Source organism: Scomber japonicus, chromosome 14, assembly GCF_027409825.1.
Source record: "Scomber japonicus isolate fScoJap1 chromosome 14, fScoJap1.pri, whole genome shotgun sequence".
NCBI classification, from domain to species: Eukaryota; Metazoa; Chordata; class Actinopteri; order Scombriformes; family Scombridae; genus Scomber; species Scomber japonicus.
Genome location: NC_070591.1, coordinates 31,459,886 through 31,481,861, shown reverse-complemented (window position 1 = coordinate 31,481,861; position 21,976 = coordinate 31,459,886). Strand labels below are relative to the sequence as shown.

At 39.7% G+C, this 21,976-nt stretch overlaps 1 protein-coding gene across 1 annotated transcript in view; it reads right to left on the bottom strand.

Moving 5' to 3' along the window:
• LOC128372446 (heterogeneous nuclear ribonucleoprotein L-like) overlaps window positions 1-12,498 on the bottom strand; it is a 48,439-nt gene extending 35,941 nt beyond the window's left edge. The window contains exon 1 of the mRNA XM_053332501.1: window positions 12,271-12,498. Coding sequence (XP_053188476.1) covers window positions 12,271-12,498 — 228 coding nt within the window. The remainder of the gene's footprint in view (window positions 1-12,270) is intronic.
• Window positions 12,499-21,976: the final 9,478 nt, after the last annotated feature.

Genomic DNA, 21,976 nt, shown 5'->3' with positions numbered 1-21,976 from the left:
GACATACTAATATTGACATTGTAATTTCAGTCCTCACATAGTTACTGTATATTTGTATACATACATTTGTACATCTAAGTGAGCAGCAACACAAACTTTTGACAAATTCATTACTAGAATAAAAAGTGTAGGGTGGAAATTAGGGTTGTGAACGACAAACCGATGCGACCGGATATTCGGTGAGAGATACGGCTGCATCTGTAGCAGCCTCCTCAATCTATACGAATGATCCATGAATTCCTAGATGAATCAGTTGTAGAGTCATGGACCTGGTATCGTGAGACTTGGAATCGGCTGGCGGCATCACACACGCGCCAGTGTCTCTAAAACAACGCGAGAGCTGAAGCTGCTCGCAAAACTCCGTAGCTGCCTAGCTGGTATTAGCATGAGTGATAAACAAGTGACAACACGAAAAATGGAGGAAGTGAAGAACGACAACGTCAGCCTGAGTGATGGAGGTGATCATATTGCACCTTTGTTACCTATTCTAGTGTTCAAAACACTATGCTCAGGCTAAAATGTTGCACTTTGTTGTGACTATTCTCTGCTACTTTTACCTCAGGAGTTCCCATCCAACTGTTCAGCCAGACTTTTTTTTGGTCCATGTCTAAAAATAAATACATTTTGTGATTTTATTGTTCTGTTGTTTTTTTTTGCCAGTGCCATAAAGCCACAATGCTTGGGGATATGTGTTTTGTTACATATTTGAAAAGAAAATATTGTACTGTCACTTTCATAGAATTGGCTTCTTTATTTTATAAAATATCTACAACAAATATTAACCGTAGAATCGTATCGTTCTTACACTGTATTGAATCGATTCGTATCGAATCGGTCTGTAATAAAAGGATATCGTTTTTGAATGGAATTGTAACCTGTGTATCTAGATGCATATCGAATCGTTTATCACAGAAAGATGTGCAACCCTAGTGGAAATGTATCACCTTGTACTGATGCGTACTAGCAGTTTTAAGCTCTTCATGGTGACTCTTAAAGCCAGCACACACTGCTGATCTAACAAACACACAACTGGATACAACTCATAAGGCAGCATGTGCACCACACACACCATCCTCACACTGATTTCATTCCTCATGACCACTCAAGTTACTGAAGCCCATCCCTGTCTATTGTTATCCCTCATGAAAAACTCTGTACCTTCATACAAATATCACTGCTGACATTCAACTCAAACTACAGTTTAGACTTCATATTGCCTGTGTTCTATATGAGATGTATTATCAATAATAATAATAATAATAATAATAATAACTTTATTTTGTATAGCGCCTTTCATAAAACCCAAGGTCGCTTCACAATAACAAGAACACAGACAAAAACACACATTTAGCCGGCAAAAGCCTATGAATGAATTGTTGTTCTTGTTGAACAAGAAAACAAGTATTATTATTATCATATATTATTCAAGTTATGCAGTACATTGTTGCTCTTTATGTGTTGCTGATTTGTTCTCTGCTGTTCAAAAAGAGCTCATGAAGAAATTATTCATTGTGATTATTAACAAAACTACAACTGGACCTCATGTAATCAATAATGACAGACAGAGGAGTAATACTACACTGTATTCAGATTCCACAGTGTATGACATTCACTCACTGTTCATGACAAACTGACACAAGCACAGCAACATTCTGTTTGATCTGCTTTTCACTTTGGGGAGAATCCATCTAAGTTACTTGCTGATGTGCATGCATGTTACCATGGTTACATATATACACCGATTACTGAGAGTTTATGTGCACAACAAATAGTAGTTTAGATTTTGAATTCTAAAATTGCTTTCCTTTGGTCAGTTTACTTCAGTAAAAGCTGCTGTTATGAGAACATGTTAGTTATGACAGATTTCATCTCAGACAGCATTTAAAAGCCATACATTAACTTTATGAACTGTTTGTATCACAGACAAAAGTGGACCTGCCCTATGACTAAATTCTAAACCGGCCATAACTGAATGATTTCTCTGGAGGTTTGTTCAATCTCTGTTTTGTCACTTTGGTCAGTGTCATGTTGTCAGATCTCTATTTGGCAAAGGTGTCAGTTTGGGGTCCAGGGCCGAGGCTCTCAGCCATGTCTCTGAGGAATTCTTCCACATGTTCAATTTGAGATTAAAGAAAGGCTGTTTTATCTATGAATTAAAAAATAAGTCACGATATATCCTGAACCTGTTAGACTAAAGCATTTCACATCTGTAACACCTGAATGAGATGCCACACACTGAAAACTACACCAGATGTTGTTAGAAGACATATGATGTTGTTAATATGTAGATATGTGGTCTGCTGTGTGACTGTTCAGGGCGTGGGTGTGTGTGTGTTTGAATTCATGTATGGGGGGAACAGAGATAAATGTGTTTTGCACTTGCAGCTCTGTGCACAGATAAATAAACCAACAGTGTAAATAGAGAAGTGAGGAGTTTTTTGGCCTCAGCAGAGGGATGTAACGTATATGTGTGGCTATCACTGTCAACCAACTCTGTTAGTTCACTGTGTTTCCTTTCTCACTGACTCACCAATACAGCATTTTCTCTCTCTCTCTCACACACACACACACACACACACACAGGGTGCTGAATGAAGGTGATATCACTTTGCCTTGTAATCAGCATTACATACATGTATTCTAGTTTCCACGCACTCAGTCATGCATGCACATACACAGTTACACACACGTCATACGATCATTAGAAGGTGTTTAAGAAGATGGATGGGCTACTTGGTGATGTTCATTAATTGAAGCATTATTTACAGTCACAAAGATAAATTGAGGCATGACACTTCTCTTTTAAAAGTGTGACATGTTTCTAATTTCAATTTAAGATCACAGAAACCAAACAGAACTGAAGAAAAATATCCATTAAGCATCTGATGATTTCTTTAAAGACTGTGTAAAGTGAATTCAGACATTTTCTTCTAAACACATTAAATAGGTCATAAATGTATTTCTAAAAAAGGTGTAAAAAGCATTTCAACCATTTAGATTTGAACTGTGGAGCTAGGCTTCACAAACTGTGTTTCAAGATTTCTGTGTTCAGGATTTAGTGGGCGGGTCTGAAAATCATTAGCATAAACCCGCCCTGCTGCTGTAGAGGTATAAATACATTCAGCACACACTACTACTACAGTCTACAGTTAGCCAGTTAGCTGAGTTAGCTGCCGAATCAGGCCTGGTCCACACCGGGCGCAGAAGCGCCACGATTAGCAGCGAAGCGCTGAGGAGCAGAGCTACTTTCCTTTCGGCGCCCATGTTAATCAATGGTGTCGTTCACATAGGAAGCGCTGCGGCGCTCTGCCCCACTGCCGGCTCGCGCCGTGCAGCGATTATTTCAGTGTCTGGTCTATTTTCTCCGCCAGCTGCGGCCGAATGTGTCAAGCCGGGCAGGAAGTAAAACAAAGCAACAATGAGAGAATCCAGTTTTCTAAATAAAGCATGTCAAAATAAAACTATTTTTCAATAATTAAACACGCCGTTTGATGAATGCGGTGTGTGTGTGTGTGTGTGTGTGTCTAATCAGAGCACGAGATGAACACACACAGGCACGCGCGTGCATACACACATACACACATATACATACATACATACACACAGACACACACACAAAAGAGAGAGGGACACAGAGTGGGCTGGCTTTAAGGGGTGGGGTGTCATACACACGCAAACAGAGACAGTGAAAGAACAGCTCCACGTGTGACAACAGAGGAGCTGAGGAGCAGAGGAGCTTGCCGACCGGCGCGGAGAAATACGTTTCTGGTGTGAACTGAAGGGCTGTGGCATGCGCAAGAATTTCCAAGCTTCCGTGCCCGGTGTGAACCGGCTTTAGCCACCAAGTTAGCTGCCAAGCTAGCCGCCGAGCTAGCAGCAGAAAGCTCTCAAACATAGCATCCATGTTTCTGGTAGAGGTGGTGACTTTGAGTGACAGGTGACGCTTGGTAGGGGGCGGGGTTTCAGTGAACTCGGCGGACACTCCCACAGCCTTTGGGAGTAGAGAAAGAGGCTGAGTTTTACACAACTTTGAAGCCTAATTTCATATATTTGGCGATTTTTTTAATCATTCAAATTTGGCAGGGTGGTTAACAACACACTTTTCTGTGGTATGTCAAACTCAGAACACATATTTATTCTTACTTTACACTGACTTAAACAGCTATTTGATGTACTGTTACAGATGACTGTTCAGGCTTGTTGAAGCAGGCATTCAGCCCAAAAACAGCCCTGCGTTGTGTTGGTGAGACAATGAAATATGATCCACGAAGTCCAGGTGGAGTAACAGATTCATGTGTTCAGGGACTTTTTGGACAATGATTTCTAATACTCCTACACACACAGGACTTTAAAATTCTGGACAGTTTTCTTAATGGTTGTCTTGACAGCTTTGTGGTGATTACTGACCTGCTGTGTTTTATATACTGTTTTTACAGTAACCACACAATGTAAACTAGTCATTTGTGCGTAACCTAATTTTTCAGCATATCCTGGTGTGCATGTAAATGAGGGAAAAGATGGAGAAACAGAAGGTGATTCACAATTCTCTATGTGATAAAGGCATAAATTGGGGCTGGTGGAAAAAAAAACAATTCTTAGCTGCATCACCATGCACATGTGGACAATTCTGCACTGATTCACAAATGTCAAAAAATTTGATTCTTAAATGTTAGTTGAATAATGAACGAAAAAGGCAGAACTTGACTGTGAGGGAAATTCAATACCTAAGGCACATGAAGTATGCTGCTAAGTTTCTGAGAGACAGTGGAGCAGAAAAACCCCAGCAGTAACAAACTGACCTGCTGACCAACACACACACAGACACGCACACACACTTCCTGTATTCACTATGTGGAGCTAGAAAACAGCCACAAAGTAACACACACAGCCACTAATCATAAGGGAATGCAGAGGAAAATCACAGCAGTCATGAATATGATGTGATAAAGGTGTTTAGTTTAACATTGAGGAAGATGCAAGGTATTTATGCATGGATTTAGCTGTTTCAAAATGTGTTCTGAGATGTAAACCATGTTTCTAATCATGTAGCTGGTTTGAAAATTGCCCAAACGTTGTGGAAAAATTGTGGCAATTGGCCTTAGTGTAACTTGTAATAAGCTGTTAGTTAGTGTGGTGTAAAAACATAATAATACAGTGAATAAACATGACCTAGAAACACGGAGGCACCTTTCCTTATCAGGTATCCTTAATCAATACAAGTTTTCTCCACTAGATGGCACACTAAGACCACAAATGATTGGAACATGTCTGTTAAAGTTACAGCAGGGAGAATGAGCAGACTTTGGCGTAGCGTCACGTTAAGGGCATTTGATGCAGACTTTAGCTTTTAATAGCTTATCATCACAAAGGTCTTAAGATGACACTGACTGAATTTGTAAACGGAAGACTTAAAAATGTAGGAGGAGTTTGTTAAAATATAAAGGCCTGGAAATGACCAAACATTTTTTACAAGATGGTCACCTTCCTGTTGTAGTTAGGGTATGGTTCCAAGAGGCTTTTTTTGTGCGTCTAGACATAATACATTCGCCTCCTGAATTTCATTCTTCAATTTGGAAGGTGGGGCTTCAATTTTGACATTTTCAAGGGGGCGCTGTTGAGCCATTTAGCCACATCCATGCAATTGACCTATATAGGATGTTACCTGGCACCACTCCAGACGTATATGTTACGTTTTGTGACTGTAGAGGCATCCCTTGCCCCTCAAACACATAATCGTAAGTCATGGCATAGAATATGTCGCCATAGCAACAGTGTTTGATTACAGGTCATGAGCTGCAGAATGTAGCATCACCAAGGTCTCATGTCTTAGATGTGTCAATTTCAAGTGTAAATACTTAAGATTCTGGGAGTTATTAGTCAAAGAATGATGCATGTCACTTCCTGTCACCATTAGGTGGCGCTATGACTGTCATTAAATATGACCCTGTACATGTCTTCAGACCGGGACTCATATGAAACAAGCATATGCAATTTGGAAAAGATTACAGCATGTAGAGTCAAGTTATAAGGCTTTGAAATTTCATGGCAAGACATCGAAATCTGCGTCGTCACGGCAACGGCTTTTGACACAGAGTCACCAACTTCAGAATATATATACTTTTCTGAGTAAATTTGAGATGGATCTGATTAACCTGCTACCCACAGGACGTCAACGTGTAAAACATACATCTTCCTGTTGCCAGTAGGTGGCGCTGTGACTCAGAGCCAGTGTTGACACATGGACCTGTTCAGGGCGGGACTCTTACCAAGCACAAGAAGTTTGGGCGAAAAGTCACTGTTTCTATAACTTTTCATCTCCACGTTCCGTAGATGATACCGACTGAATATGAAGTCGCTGAGGTGAAATATGAAGGAGGAGTACATTAAAGCATGCAAGCTGGAAATGGCCAAAATTGCAACTTTGAACCAAAATAGCAGACTTCCTGTTGGATTTAGGATATAGGTCCTGGTACGTTTTTATGCGTCTGGACATGATATATATGCATACTCAATTTCATACTTCTACGTTGATCTGGAGCGATTTTAAGTGTGCCTAGATGGCGCTGTCGAGCCATTTTGCCTCGTACTTTTTGAAGGCGGAACTGGTGCGTGTGCAAATTTCACGACTTTTCACGCACATTAAGCACTCTGACTCTAATAAGAATCCCTTCTAAAACAATAGGGCCTTCATGAACTGTACTCATCAATAGGAGGATAAAAACTACATTAGCAACAAAGCATTAATTGAACAACTGCTTCATATACTACTAACACTAACCTTCATATTAAGACATGGTGGGATTCACAAAAATGACAAAATAAACAAATAATATAATAGTTTGCGGGTGTGTACAATAAAGTGATAAAAGTCTGACCTACAGAAGAGTGACAGGAAGTCAACTGATCATTTCAGAAGCATGTGGATGTATTCTGTTGTGTAGCAACATTAAATTACACCTTAAATTAAACACATACATAACAAAAACATGACTAATCAATAGGGTGAACGATAAACCGATGCGACCGGATATTCGGTTCAACAAGTGAGAGATACGGCTGCATCTGTAGCAGCCTCCTCAATCTATACGAATGATCCATGAATTCCTAGATGAATCAGTTGTAGAGTCATGGATCTGGTATCGTGAGACTTGGAATCGGCTGGCGGCATCACACACGCGCCAGTGTCTCTAAAACAACGCGAGAGCTGAAGCTGCTCGCAAAACTCCGTAGCTGCCTAGCTGGTATTAGCATGAGTGATAAACAATTGACAACACGGAAAATGGAGGAAGTGAAGAACGACAACGTCAGCCTGAGTGATGGAGGTGATCATATTGCACCTTTGTTACCTATTCTAGTGTTCAAAACACTATGCTCAGGCTAAAATGTTGCACTTTGTTGTGACTATTCTCTGCTACTTTTACCTCAGGAGTTCCCATCCAACTGTTCAGCCAGACTTTTTTTTGGTCCATGTCTAAAAATAAATACATTTTGTGATTTTATTGTTCTGTTGGTTTTTTTTGCCAGTGCCATAAAGCCACAATGCTTGGGGATATGTGTTTTGTTACATATTTGAAAAGAAAATATTGTACTGTCACTTTCATAGAATTGGCTTCTTTATTTTATAAAATATCTACAACAAATATTAACCGTAGAATCGAATCGTATCGTTCTTACACTGTATTGAATCGATTCGTATCGAAATCGGTCTGTAATAAAAGGATATCGTTTTTGAATCGAATCGTAACCTGTGTATCTAGATGCATATCGAATCGTTTATCACAGAGATGATGTGCACTAATCAAATTACATCTTTCACCCAATTAGCTTTGAGTATACTAAATCATTCTCCTCCATCTCCTCAGCTTATTTAACTAACGTCCACCGCTAATGAGGCTCACACTGAATGATAGAGAATGTTAAGAGGGTTGATGATGAAACTCTGATTTAAATAGTTGCTGATTTCTTAAGTAACTCAACTTTTGTCAACAACAATGTCATAGCCTGTGACTTCCTTTGTTCACATTTCCTCTTTCCCACTAAACCAAACTCATATTCAGTGCCTTAGTAGGCCCTATCAACTGCACCAAACAATATGAATGACAAATATAACAGAATGTCAAACACATTGGATGGTGCTTCAGTACTGTAAAGCACACTTAATACCGCTGACAGTGTATAGAGTGAGAGGGGGGCTGTGAGAGACATAGGTCATACTCAGCCCAACAATATCTGGCAATCCTGGCTATCATTAAGTGTTGACATGAGTGATAATCTGACCTGTGATCAGTGGATCAGCTCAGGTTAGACTGCTGGGCCAGTTACATAAATACACACATTTCATCAGGGGTGCAACGGATCACAAAACTAGCAGTTAGGATTGCATTACGGTTTTGAGTCATGGATTAGATCGTTTTTCAGATCAGCAAAAGAAAAAGTAAGGCAAAGACTTTGTTTTCCTTTTATTCTGTAACACACTTACAGCATGGAACTTTTGCCTATGCTCTTAAAAGAAAACAATGTTAAAATTAAATAAAATACATAAAATATTCAATACTCAATTGTTAAATTGAAGTGCAATATGAGACATGATACTGTCTTTCTTTAAACACAGTACTGTCCATATCATCCACACATGATGATACACTCGTCCTATAGCTTCACTTGTTGAGTCAGCAAACAAACATACACCAGGGAGAAGTGAGTGAAGAAGCTGGTCAGCTACAGCACATTAAACAGCACGTAAACATACCAGTAAATGTCATGTTGGACACGCTAGGATGTTTCTCTTCAAAAGTCTCTGTTAGAGACAGACTGACTGTCCATGACTGCTACAGCTGTCTGTTTACTTTGCCTCCAACGAGACATTCTATTTTGCAATTTATCTGTGGTAGGGTTAGGGTGAACTACATTTCACCTTTCTCTGACATTCTCCTTTCAAAAATGCCTCCACATGAATTCAGCTCAATCCAAACTGTCTCCACAACTAGAGATGCACCGATTGCAAAATTCTTGGCCGATACGATTTCCGGTTTTTAAGGAGGTCTGACCTGCCAAAACCGGTTTTTCCGATATCGATTTTCTATCTAAGAAATAATTATAATCATATAATAGACACTATGTTTGTTTGGCTTGAGTACCCTTCTCCCAGACAACATTTTGCTTATATAACTGCAATTAAAACCACAACTAGTGGTAGGCTATATGCTATCATAACCCCCCTTTTCAAGAATAAAACATCAGAAATAAGAAATAGAGTTTCAACAGTGCCTTCTGAGAAGATTTATTTTCAACACTGACCATAACATTCAGTCCAGTTTACAGGTCAATAACTAACTTACATTCAAAAACGTCCCAGCAGTTGTCTGGTACAATGTATTTATTGACTACCCCTCCAGTACCTCTGGGTACCCCTAGTACCCCGGGGAACGTACCTATGTTCCCCGGGTCCTATGTTCCCCGATCGTGGCTAACTCGGTTGCTAGCTCAGCGGCTAACTCCGCTGTTAGCTTGGCTGCTAGCTCAGCTGCTAATTCGGCTGCTAACTCGGCGGCTAACTCAGCAGCTAACTCGGCGGCTAACTCAGCTAACTGGCTAACTGTAGATGGGCTCATCCCTATGTTCCCCGGTCACATACAAAGCGGGGAACATAGGACCCGGGGAACATAGGGATGATCCCGTACCCCGTTGTGAAACTGACCGGGGATTTGGGTCGCCCTGGCACAAAATGAAATAAGTCCAAATCAGCGACATGTTTTCTTCCTGAGTCCTGCTAGTTTTTAGCTGTTTTGCTCTGGGCGCGTTGAGCTGCTATGCACCGCGCATGCGGGTCAGTTTGATCGGCCGAAAACCGGAAATTACGACAGTGACCGGCTGGGGCCATTTGGATATAAAACCAGCTTTTTTAATCGGCGGCCGATTGATCGGTGTATCTCTATCCACAACCATGAGACCACAAAGTCTACCCAACATTTCCTTTTTTTCAGCTGAGCCAGACACTCATTCTGAAATTAATTCCTTACATTTGCAAACTGATACAACAGAACATCAGAGGAGAGTATGTGCTCTTCACTGTGCAGAAAGAAAATTACAATATTATTACAAATAAAGTTTTTCACTGACATTGTGGGCATTTGATCATTTCCTGTTTCCAAGGCAGGACCAGTTGTGTGTTTACAGGGTATCTGTTGCTCCACCATGTTCAACTAGACAGGTAATCTGCTTTACAGCTGCTGTGTGTTGTGATCCAGCTTGTTACACAAGTACTGGTTGTTATCACACCTCTGGCAACACACCTCACTGCAATCATTACAATGTTCAGTGTTAAGAGAATCATTTAAAAAAATAAAAAATATCTGAACAGCAGCCTGAGAGAGAGCATCTTCATCATCCCTCAGAGAAAGACAGCAGGTAATATATCATTCACATATGGAAACTGTATCACTAAATAAAGTCACTAGGGATTTAGTATCTGGTGATGCTAGGACATGCTATGCATTTGTTGTGGTTAAAGCAGTAGAGTGTTGGTGTTAGTAGTCATAACAGGAACAGTGTGTAACAGTAGACAAAGATATAGAACTATATATATATATATATATATATATACACATACATATCTGTGGCTGTGGTAAAGTGATTAAGAATTAGCACAGTGGTGATGGAACTATGTGTATGTGCTAGCAAAACTGTGAGAAAACGTGTGCATGATAATAAAGAATTAGTGGTGTCAGCAACCACACTGATCAACAGTAAATGTACTCTCTAAACATATTCTAACATTTTAAAAAGGATAGGTCTTTCAGCTAATGAAGAGATTGTACAAAAAGTGCATTAAATTTTTTAAATCCAAAACACTGTGGACTGTGTAGTGAACCTCACACACAGTATATAAGCACTACAGATGCTATTGTTTGAGCCCCAGACTGTAAAGGAGGCTGTGTGTGTCCATTTTTATTGTAAACGCTCTGTTGTAAATAGCATGGCCCTGAATAGCAGTCTGTTGCAGTTTTGATGATGTTTGCTAATTAATTAGTGTGTGCAGCCTGTTGCTTGAGGAAACATACACAGAATGTTAATAACATTTTTTTTTTCATCATTTCCGTTTATTATACACAACAAAATGTCACATGCGCTACAGTTTGGGATCAGTCCATTAAACCAGACTAGTAATGTGCTCACTGATCTGTCCAGTGTCAGAGAGAAACTAATGTGATGAGAATGTGAGTATGTACACTGGAGGAGCTGCAACAACAGTCAATAATTGTTTATCATTTTGAGTAATTTGTAATACATCAATTAATTAATGACAGTAAACTGAATATCTTTGGATTGTGGACTGTTGGTCAGGATGAAACAAGACATTTGAAGATGTCACATTGGGCTTTCAGAAACACTTTTTTTGCCATTTTCTCACCAAACAAATGATAGATGAAATAAGAAAATAATAGACAGATGATTTGATAATGAAAATAATCTGCTGTACATCAGTGGTTGGGGACAGAGCACACACAGCTGCAGAGGAGACGCTGTGTGGATTTGCACAATGCAAACCCTTTTACTGTTTGCACTGTGCAGTTGTATCATGTTATAAAAATATCATTAAATATATCCAATATTAAAAGCCTGGGTGTGGGATCAGGAAAGAAGGATCAACCAAGACTAAGACCAAGACCATCCCTTAGGGAAAAAAAACAACCAACCAAAACAGGAGGATCAAGACCAGGTCTGTCTCCATTCAGTGACCAAACTACAGTGTTTTACAGCTCAACACAGTTCACAGCTGAGTTTCAAACCATCAACCGTTAACTGGGAAGAATTTTAACAGCCTACCTACAGTGTAAGAAAATAAAAGAGAACTGCACAGAATAAAAGTGGCAGCATTTCTAGACTCTCTAGACTCATCACAAATGACTGTCAATCACTGAACATTATAAACAAGACACAATGTTGTATGAGTTTCTCTTCACACTGGGCAACTGTACACTTTACCATAACGTGGAATTGTTGTGTAGTAATGTTGAAATGTTATGTCAGGTATTTCATCCCATCAATGGTTTCAGCTTTAATGTAGTTATTCCAATGTAAGCTAGATGTTCAGGGTAGCCATTCTGTGTGAGTGAGCAGTAATGATATGCAGTGAGCTGTGGTGTGACAGGTTGGAGATGCTTACTCAATGACAGCAGCAGCAGCAAACACACGGGTGCGCGCACATGCACGCGGGTTTGTGTGATGCTGTGCTGCAGGATAACATTAGATAATATTTCTTATCCTTACCCTCCGTCCTGCTCCGTACTGACTGGCGCTCCATCGGGCCCGGTTGTCCGCCGCTGACTCTCCGTTACCTGGAAGCGAGCCGGAGTCCGAATCCTCCCCCTCCTCCAGCTCCTCTTCCCCCTCCTCTTTCTCCTCCGCCTCCGTCTCCCTCTCCTCCGTTTTCAGCCGCTTTGCCGCCCTTCCGTATTCCCCTTCCTCGCGCTGTCCGGCTCCTTCTACCGTCGACATGCTGGCGGCTGTGGTGAGCCTGTTGGAGAGCGGGACCGTGTCTGAAGCTGCTCACACTAACATTTCCATGTCAGCAGTGTTCTCCTTGAAAAGCACCCTCCGTGTCTCCGTGTGTGTGTAGATTATGTGTCCCCGTTAGGCGGCTCCACTCTCAGGATGTGTCTGACTCCTGATACCTTCCAAACACCACTGATTTTCTCTGTGTGAAGGTGTGAGTGCACTGACACGTCCCGCCCCTTGCTGCTTCTCTTATTGGTCAGTCTGATGCTGCACATTGGAGACACGTCATGGGATTGGTCGGTGTTGATGCGTCAATAGACAACTCTCCACGCTCTGCAGAGGAGTGCGCAGAGCAGGGAATGGTGGGCTACAGAAAAGAGGAGACAGATAGAAAATTGCAGACATGTAGGGTTGAACCATCAATCGAATTTTTATTTTATGTTCAAATAGCAGGAGGAGCAATATTTGTTAAAGGGAAAATCTGTGTCAATATACCATTTAATATTAAGAATATGCTGCAGAGATGTCCTGACCTACACATCATATTCTACAGAGTGAAGAAAACATCTTTGTTTGGTACAAATCCCCGCAAAAAACACACCATAATCATTAAGTATGTTTTGTAATGAAAATGAGAATAATGATGTAATTATCATTCCTTCTAATTTCAGAAATAATATCACAATTACAACATCCGTCAAAATTGAATAATAATGTAGAATAATCACAATTAGATTTTTTTTTATTTAATTCAGGCTCACAGAGAAGGAAAGAAGACAGAGAGTGTGTCAGTATTAGTGTGTTCTGCTGCATCATTGAATGTATCATTGTCTCCAGCATGTCTGTCTTAATGTTTCACCACACATCTATAGGCTTTACCAATGGCACTGTCCCTTCTCAAAGCTCTTTGGACATTGCTGTAACTATAGGCTAGAATGTCCCCCAAAAAGGCCAATGCAAATATATAAAGAACAATGAACAATGTTTTTGTCTTTTGTTGAGGGGGAAATCTTAAAGGGCGTATGGGTACTTCAGCCATTTTGTATTGGAATTGGTGGGATTTGTGAGGGACTGATTGTTATGAAGTCAAAAGTGAGCCATACCCTGACTTTAAGTTTATATGAGGATCAAGCTCCAAAAACACTAGATCCTTCATTTCCCATAATGTAAATCAATAGTATCCTTTTGTCTTTCTTTTCTTTTGTAGCATCTTTCTGATCTATTGTATTTTATTTTAGTTTAGTGTTAACAATGGGCAGCAAAACATGGACAACAGAATATAACCTTCAACACACGATACATATACAGAAACACACATATGTCCATGTCCTTCTACTTAAATTAGCACAACAGCTCTTCTCTTATATTGATTAAATGAGTCTTCATGTATGACCACAATTCATCTGACTCTGTATGATTTTGTTGGAATTGGAACTTCATTTTCATGTTTATTCTTAAAATGAATGTGAGATTGGGGAGTGAGACTGGAGCTGATTAACAGAGCCAGAGTTGAGTTCCAACTGGATCCATTCCTGTGACACCCAGAACATGTCCTTCTAGAGCAGACACATGGGAGCTCATCTTTCTTTTGTCCCATGTCAGCATTCTTAGGGACATGCTGACAGATGAAGACATCCTTTCATACATTAGCTGTTTGATGAGCTGGTAGATGAAAAAAGCTGGACACATAAATGTACCACCTATAGTCAGACAGCTGGGGGTCTAGGGATGCCAGTGTTGGTATTATCTATTCTTACTAACTCTTCCATAGATTGCTATGAAATTTCCCAAACATTCATGGAACCTGGTCAAACAATTTTCTTGATTTACCTTATTGACCTTATTGTCATTTTCCACAGTGTTGCTGCCTATACACATTACTGCAAATGACTTAAAAATGTTAATAATAATAATAATAATAATAATAATAATAATAATAATGCATTTTTTTAAAAGACGCCTTTCAAAGCAATCAAGGTCACCTTACAAGGCACATATAACACAACAACAGTACATCAAACAATATAAATCAGGTGACATTAAGTGCAAAGATAAAGAATAAATATGAATATGACTACAAAGTGCATTAGTACAATAAATAAACAAGAATGAAAATTTGCATAGTTAGTGAGAGACAGAGTAGGCCACTCTGAATAGGTGCGTTTTCAGGCTGGATTTAAAGGTCTGAAGTGCGAATGTCTGGTGGGATAGAGTTCCATAGGCGGGGGCAGATCGGCTGAAAGCTCTTGACCCCATGGTGGTTAAGTTGGCAGATGGGTCAAGGAGCTGGTTGGCAGAGGAGGATCGGAGAGTTCGAGAAGGTGTGTAGATGTGAATAAGTTCAGAGAGATATGATGGTGCCAGGTTGTGAAGGATCTTGAACGTGAGGAGTAGAATCTTAAAGTCAGTGCGGGATTTGATAGGGAGCCAGTGAAGTTGCTGCAGGGCAGGAGTGATGTGTTCAATAGAGGGAGTTCTGGTGATGATACGAGCGGCTGCGTTCTGTACCAGTTGGAGTTTATGGAGAGATTTCCGCAGAAGACCAAAGAGGAGAGAGTTACAGTAGTCCAGACGAGATGTGATCAGGGTGTTTACCAGGATAGCGGTGCAGGTTGGTGAAAGTGAGGGACGGAGACGATTGATGTTACGTAGATGGAAGTATGCAGACCGAGTAACATTACTGATGTGGGCTTCAAAAGATAGTGTGCTGTCCAGGATGACACCCAGGCTCTTTACTTCGGGGGATGGAGGAACAGTGGAATTGTCGATGGACATGGAGAAAGTGTTGAGTGTTGCTAAGGATGATCTGGTACCGATGAGGAGGAACTCAGTTTTTTCGCCGTTGAGTTTAAGAAAATTGAGTGAGAGCCATGATTTAATTTCCAGTAAGGAGTCGGATAAAGCTATGGGTGGCAGAGTGGAAGTAGGCTTAGTGGAAAGATAGAGTTGGGTATCATCAGCGTAACAGTGGAATTGTATGTCAAATTTCCTGAGAATGTGACCAAGAGGTAGAGCATATGTGACATGCGCTCTAACCACCTGACCATCTGACCAGGGAGCTCTTGCCTCATGTTGCTTTAATAATTTACATGAAAAAAATGATGATGGTTAGAGGCTGCTTGAAGTTTAAGTCTTGTGATGTACTGTATATTTTTCCTCATGGTAGGCTTGGAACTGAGAGCAGAGAGCACTGAGAGTACAGTCTAGAGCTGCTCTATGTGTAAAGTGCCTTGAGATGACTTTTGTTGTGATTTGGCGCTATATAAATAAAGATTGATTGATTAATTAATTTGTTGATTAATTTGTGTCTCTACTAGCCTATGCTGCAGACACATCAAGGCACATCTGTATTTGCTCACAATGGCTACAGCAGTAGGCAACAACAGTAGGCTACAGCATAATCTCTGCATAAATTCAATGGACACGTGTAAATAAGGCTTTAACCTTTTCAAACGAGTACATGACATGAAGTATAATATGATGAGCCTGTTCATTACCTGGAACTAATGAGTAATGAGTAAGAAGTAAAATTTGCTGCTTTTTAAAAAATCCTTTTAGTTGTGTTTGTTCATGTTTTGTTCATTTCCTTTATGACTCATCCCTCACAGAAATCTTGCACGTGTAAAAGGTGTCAGTGATGCAATAAGTGTCACAAAGTCCCAACCTTTGAACATGTGAGGTATGTATGTGCAATATAGCAGAGCTGCTTACTGTTACTTCCTGTCTAACCCTGCAGACACAGTTAATCTTCCTCTTTGTCAAGTCTTTCCCATGTCGTCTGTTTTCACACCAGTCATGTGATTTAGATCAGCTTTCAGGCAGCTGGGCCTGTTGGACAAGAGTGCAGATGAAAGATGAGATCGTTCAAATAATCCTTTCACTTAATACTTTGTAAAGTAAAGAAAAGTGATACACACACACACACACACACACACACACACACACACACACATGCACATTGATCATGGGGTAAAGTGAGTAATTAAATGAGCATGAATACATACAACACACTTTGGAGTGAGTTTTCACGCACCAGCAGGAAGTTCATGTTTTAATCTGACGTACTGTTCTGGAAACCATTTCAGTTATAGTCTCCTTGCTATGTAATACGGACCTTGTGATGTCTCTAGAATGTACAATATAAATGCTTTGAAATGGTTTTAATCAAGTGGTAATCAGGTGTTGTTATGATCTTAGAACACTTGGGGCTTGGCCCAGCTCAGATATCTTTACATTTTCATTCAACTTATTCAACATTATTATTTTTATTTTCAGTAAATAAAAATAATAATAAATAAATAATAATAAAAAATAATACACTATGTTGCCAATGCTTTGTTCAGTTTTGAAAATGGACCAACCCAGAGTGGTGTTCTATCAATGCAGCAAAAGAAAGCTGTGCTTACTTGAAATAGCCTGGCTTGAATTAACGTCAACTTTTATTTAAGCCTCAATCTGTTCAACATTAACTCTAACCAGGCTTGAATAAGCTTGCATTGTGCATGAAATACACAGGGCAGCCCAGAACAGTTCATTGTTGGAAAGAAACTAGATCAGTGTTCTTCAACAGAACAAACCCTGCTGATGAAACTATACTGTATGAAGAAGATAAAGGAGTCATCGTGAAAAAGAGCAGGAAAGGGAAATTGCTTGGCAAAAAAGTGCTGATAGATTAAATGCATAAATTACACAAGCCTATACAGGCAGGTAGCGATGGCCTAAAGGTCAGGGAGGCAAGGTTGTGACCAGAAGGTTGATGGTTTGATTTCCCAGCTTGGCAGGATAAATATATGTGGGTAAAGTGAAAAGCAGCACATTCAGATAACTGACTATGGTTATATTATCAGTAGGCTAGATATTATCACATGTATGTTTAAAATTATAGGGGGAGCATTCTTGAGGGGCCCTTCTGATAAATTCATTTTAAAATTCACAACAGTAAAATTGCTGATTTGTATATCCTTCCATCCTATCCATAAACACAAATTGTCACTCACTGAACCAAGCAAGCCTATGTCCGAGGTAACATACAGTGAAGCCACTATGTCATTTAAACGTGTTCTTCAGGTTACCAGTTGTGTTCAAACGTTTCAGCACCAAGGACAGCATGAAGCCCCCTACGTGCATCGATTGACAAACAGTTCAGCAGCACCACTGATAAACAGTGACAGGCCAGGTGCACTGTCTCACTACCATGTCTTTGTTACACAGGAATAAGATAGAAACAGTGGTTTACAGCACTATACAAGTTATATTCATTCAAACATAATGTAGACTCTATAACTCAACAGGCAGTGACATACAGGTGCTGAGATTCAGTCAGTATGGCGTTAAAAGATTAATCTAACATTAGGACTGGATTATGGATGTTTTTCTCACTAATTGTTTTTTGAGTTTATATTCAATACAATAAAATAATCCAAACAAGTTCATGAACTTTGTACATATCTGGCTCCTTTTAAAATAATCACCCTCCTTTCCTTTATGGTGGCAAACCTGCCAACTTCTTTGTCAGTGTTTATGTCTCACTCAACACACAGCAAAGTGAGGTTGGATAGTCTGACCTCATCCGTGCATACAAGTAGCTCTTAATGAGCCATCTGAGGCTCTAGTCCTGTGGGCTATGTACAGAAACAATAGAAGTTGGTTTGCAAGATTAAAAGAACAAATATTCTTCTTGATATTGTGTGAATATAAGACCAATACTAACCCTGAGATGAGATAATATCTGTGTTTTTAATTGCTGGATGCTGTCACCAACCACATGTGCGTGTGGTGAGGGAAGGTGGTAAAACACTGCATCGCTACAAAGTTTGGTGATACTTCTCTTAGGCTGCATTCACAATGCAAGGCAAAATCAGATTTTTAGCCAATCTAGATTGGAACCAGATGACTCTTATGAAGTCTGAACAGTCATAAATCACATGAGATCCGATTTTTGCAAACCAGATTGAAACCACACAGCTCCATACACTCATATCGGATTTGACTGTCCGTGACGTCTCTCTACGTCTCTACGCTACGTCACTCTATGTGACACTTTTTACAGTCTATGCACCAGACCCACGCTTATTCCAGTTGTTGTTGCTAGCTGATATCACAGGAGGCAACGGAGGACGTCGAAAACATCAGTCCATGGACAGAGGACCAAACCATATTCTTAATCTTTGGGGAGATGCCTCGGTTCAAGCAAAGCTCAAGAGTTTGTTGTTACTGTCACTGTCGCAATTATAATCATTACACGCTATGACGCCTCCGCTCCGACGACGTTGGCACAGCAACCTGTCAGATTGGTCATTAATGTGGCCCAGTCTGAACAGAGCCAAATCCAATTTGGACACTTGCTAAAAACAGTGTGGACAGTCAGGCCTAAAAATCAGATTTGAATCAGATTTGCCTGCAGTGTAAACGCAGCCTTAATCAGTCCATACACATATGCACACATACCAACCATCGTCTTTTTTTTCAAAAGACTTGTTGACTGGTTCATAAGCTCCTGAAGGATTTTTCATGTCTGGGTCAATCAGACGGGTTGTCCCATAGCTGTGGTGCTCCACCACAAAAGCTCTTTCCCATTTAGTCTTACACCTTTGAGCAGGTTTATTAGGGTTGAGTAATACAAAGGTATAGATTGGAATCATTAGGTGCTTTAAAGGTCATGGGTAAAATCTTCAAACAAATTCTGTTATGAACTGGTAACCAATGCATAGACATTAAAATGGGATTAATATGATCACTTTCCTTGGTTTTGTTTTTGTCATCTGGCTACTGCATTCTGTGTGCAGTTAGCACAGGATATATAGTTGTGCATCATCATTATGAAAATAGTAAAACGTGCTATACCTACTGTATGAATGATATCGCCCAATGGGAGCACAGATACTTTAAATAGAATAAAGCTGAAATTCTGAATATAAGCATTCATCAATGGGTAAGATTAACTTAAGTCAAGTATGATGTCTGTTCCTTGGAGATTCTTTCAGGAGTAATAAAAACAGCTGAATTTTAAAACTAAAACCTTGCAGTGTGCTTCCAGAGCAGGTCTATTCCCACTCTCCTCTTACTGTTATGGAGTCCAGCTAAAAGCCACAGTCTGTCTCCCACTCATGCTGCAGGCTCTATCTCCCTTCACATCACTTCTTTTCGATGTTATTTTTGTTCTTTGGGAAGATTTACACCTACATGTTTGGCACTAACTGGTGTAGATCACAATATTCTCGAGCAACAGCGGTGTAACTGCAAACTAAATAATCATCATGTACTATATTATGACTGATTGAGTTTGAACCCCAGCATAAAGAAAATAGACAGTATTGCAACATCTTCCTCTGCCTACCCTCATCCATCTTCATTTCTGTTTTTGCTTGCTTTACCCACCCCCCACCCCCCCCCCCCCACACACACACACATAGAGGTCACATGGAAAAGTATTTGACTTAGTATAAGGTGAAGAGTAAAAAAGAAACCAAAAGGAGGACTTGCCATACAAAAGGTTAAGGGATTGTTGACAGAAGATATGTACATCTTTATATAAAATGTAAATAATACATACAATTATATGTCTCCCAAGGGAACATAACAGCAGTGCAGGAAATGCAGACTAAATCCATGTGAGGTGTATCAAATGGAACTGCATGTGTAACTTGGTGTGGAGCTGTCCATGCTCTTCTGAAGTTTTGATTCTTCTTTCTGGTTTTGTCAATTGTTTTCCACAATTGTTTTTTTTTTTTGCATTTTTGCATTTTGCTTTTTTGCATTTTTTGCATAATGTATGCTGCGTGTGTACAAATAAGCCAGCCTAAGCTAGTAATAATAAGTATTAAGACACAGTAAAGCATCAACTAATCACATTTCACCATTCCCGTTTGATAAGCTGTGGTGATGTTAGTTAGTTAGCTAATGTTATGCTAGCTAAGGTTAGCTTTTGTGCATCATAAAGTGAGAACACTGCATGACACAGGGACAGTTGTAACAAGGCGTTACAACTGTCCCTGTGTCACCAGTCATGTTTCTCCTTCATGCTAGAGCTTGACTGCTGACTAGACCAGAACCATTTCTATTTTTAGCTTACAAAACAGTGAATTCAGTAATAACTGTTTGAATTCTTAGATATTTGATCTCATGACAGTATCCAAAAAATACATTTGATAGAAAAATCAAAATTTTTACCTGTGTTGCAGATTTGGCTCCTTTTTTGAGGGCAAGAAGATAATCTAACTGAGCATGTGCAAAGTGAGTGTCATCATTCTAGCTTGTTTCTGATTGGAGCAATTTGAGGTGTTACAACCGTCCCGTGTTACAACTGTACCTGGTCTCCCTACCTGTAACCTGAGGTGGCTCCAATGACCTCTTTTGTCTCTTAAATCTGCACAAAGGCATTTTGGTGTAAAACAGGCAACTGTTAGTAAGGCGCCAGAAGTGTGTAAGTGTTTGTGTGTGTGTGTGTGTGTTAGGCGAGTCATTATTTAACTCTGGAACAAAAATGATCCAAGACCGAGAGGAACATAATGTGTGAATTGATGTTGTGGAAGGATAATTACATGGTTGGAAGGCTGTATGAACTGTAGCGTGTGTGTACTGTGTGTTTTGTGGTTTTGTATGGTCTGATACTTGTTGGTGCATTCAAATAACTGGTTTATTAACTCTATATAATAAAAGATAAATTGAGAAATAACGTGTTTGTGATCTAATCATCAAAAATGATGAGCTTTGATTATATTTTGGTTGTCATGTGCTGATTGTATCTTTTTTATGAGCAGGGCAGGAGAGAGGAGAAGAGAACAGGAGACGAGAGCAGAGAAGATGCAACAGACAGATGAGACACCAAAAGAGCTACTGGAGAGGTGAAGAAGAGGAGAGTATCAGATAAGATAAGACACAGAGTAAACACAGTTAGTCACAGTTCAAAAGGAGCCCAGTAGAGCCCTCACACAATAGAAGCAGAAGCTATGAGACTAGGGCTTGTCAATTCTCAAAACTGAACAAAGCATTGATAACATACTATCAAGAATAGTGTTTCATGATTGTCAAGGCTCTTTTTTTTTATCACGGATTTACTCTTGTTGCTGAAAATGAAAATAATAATGAAGTTGAATAAGAAGATTGTGATCAGTGTGTATGGTTTAAGATCCATATAGTTGTATTTGACGGAAGGCATACCAGTTACAGTACATTTGAAATCTGACATTGGTAGTTATAATATTTATTGCAAAGTAATTTCCCAAGTGTTTCAATTTATTTCCCCAAAGCTCTTCAAAAATATATACTGTAGGCTGTAAACCTTGCATATGGATGTTTGGGGCTGTACACATGACAATGAAATAAAAAAAAACATGTACTTTGATTTTTAAAATATAAAAATAAAATATCTGCTGACAAATAATTTGATTATTTAAAAAATAATCCATCCATCCATCCATCCATCCATCCATCCATCTTGTGACCATAGGTGAGGTTAGGAACGAAGATCGACTGGTAA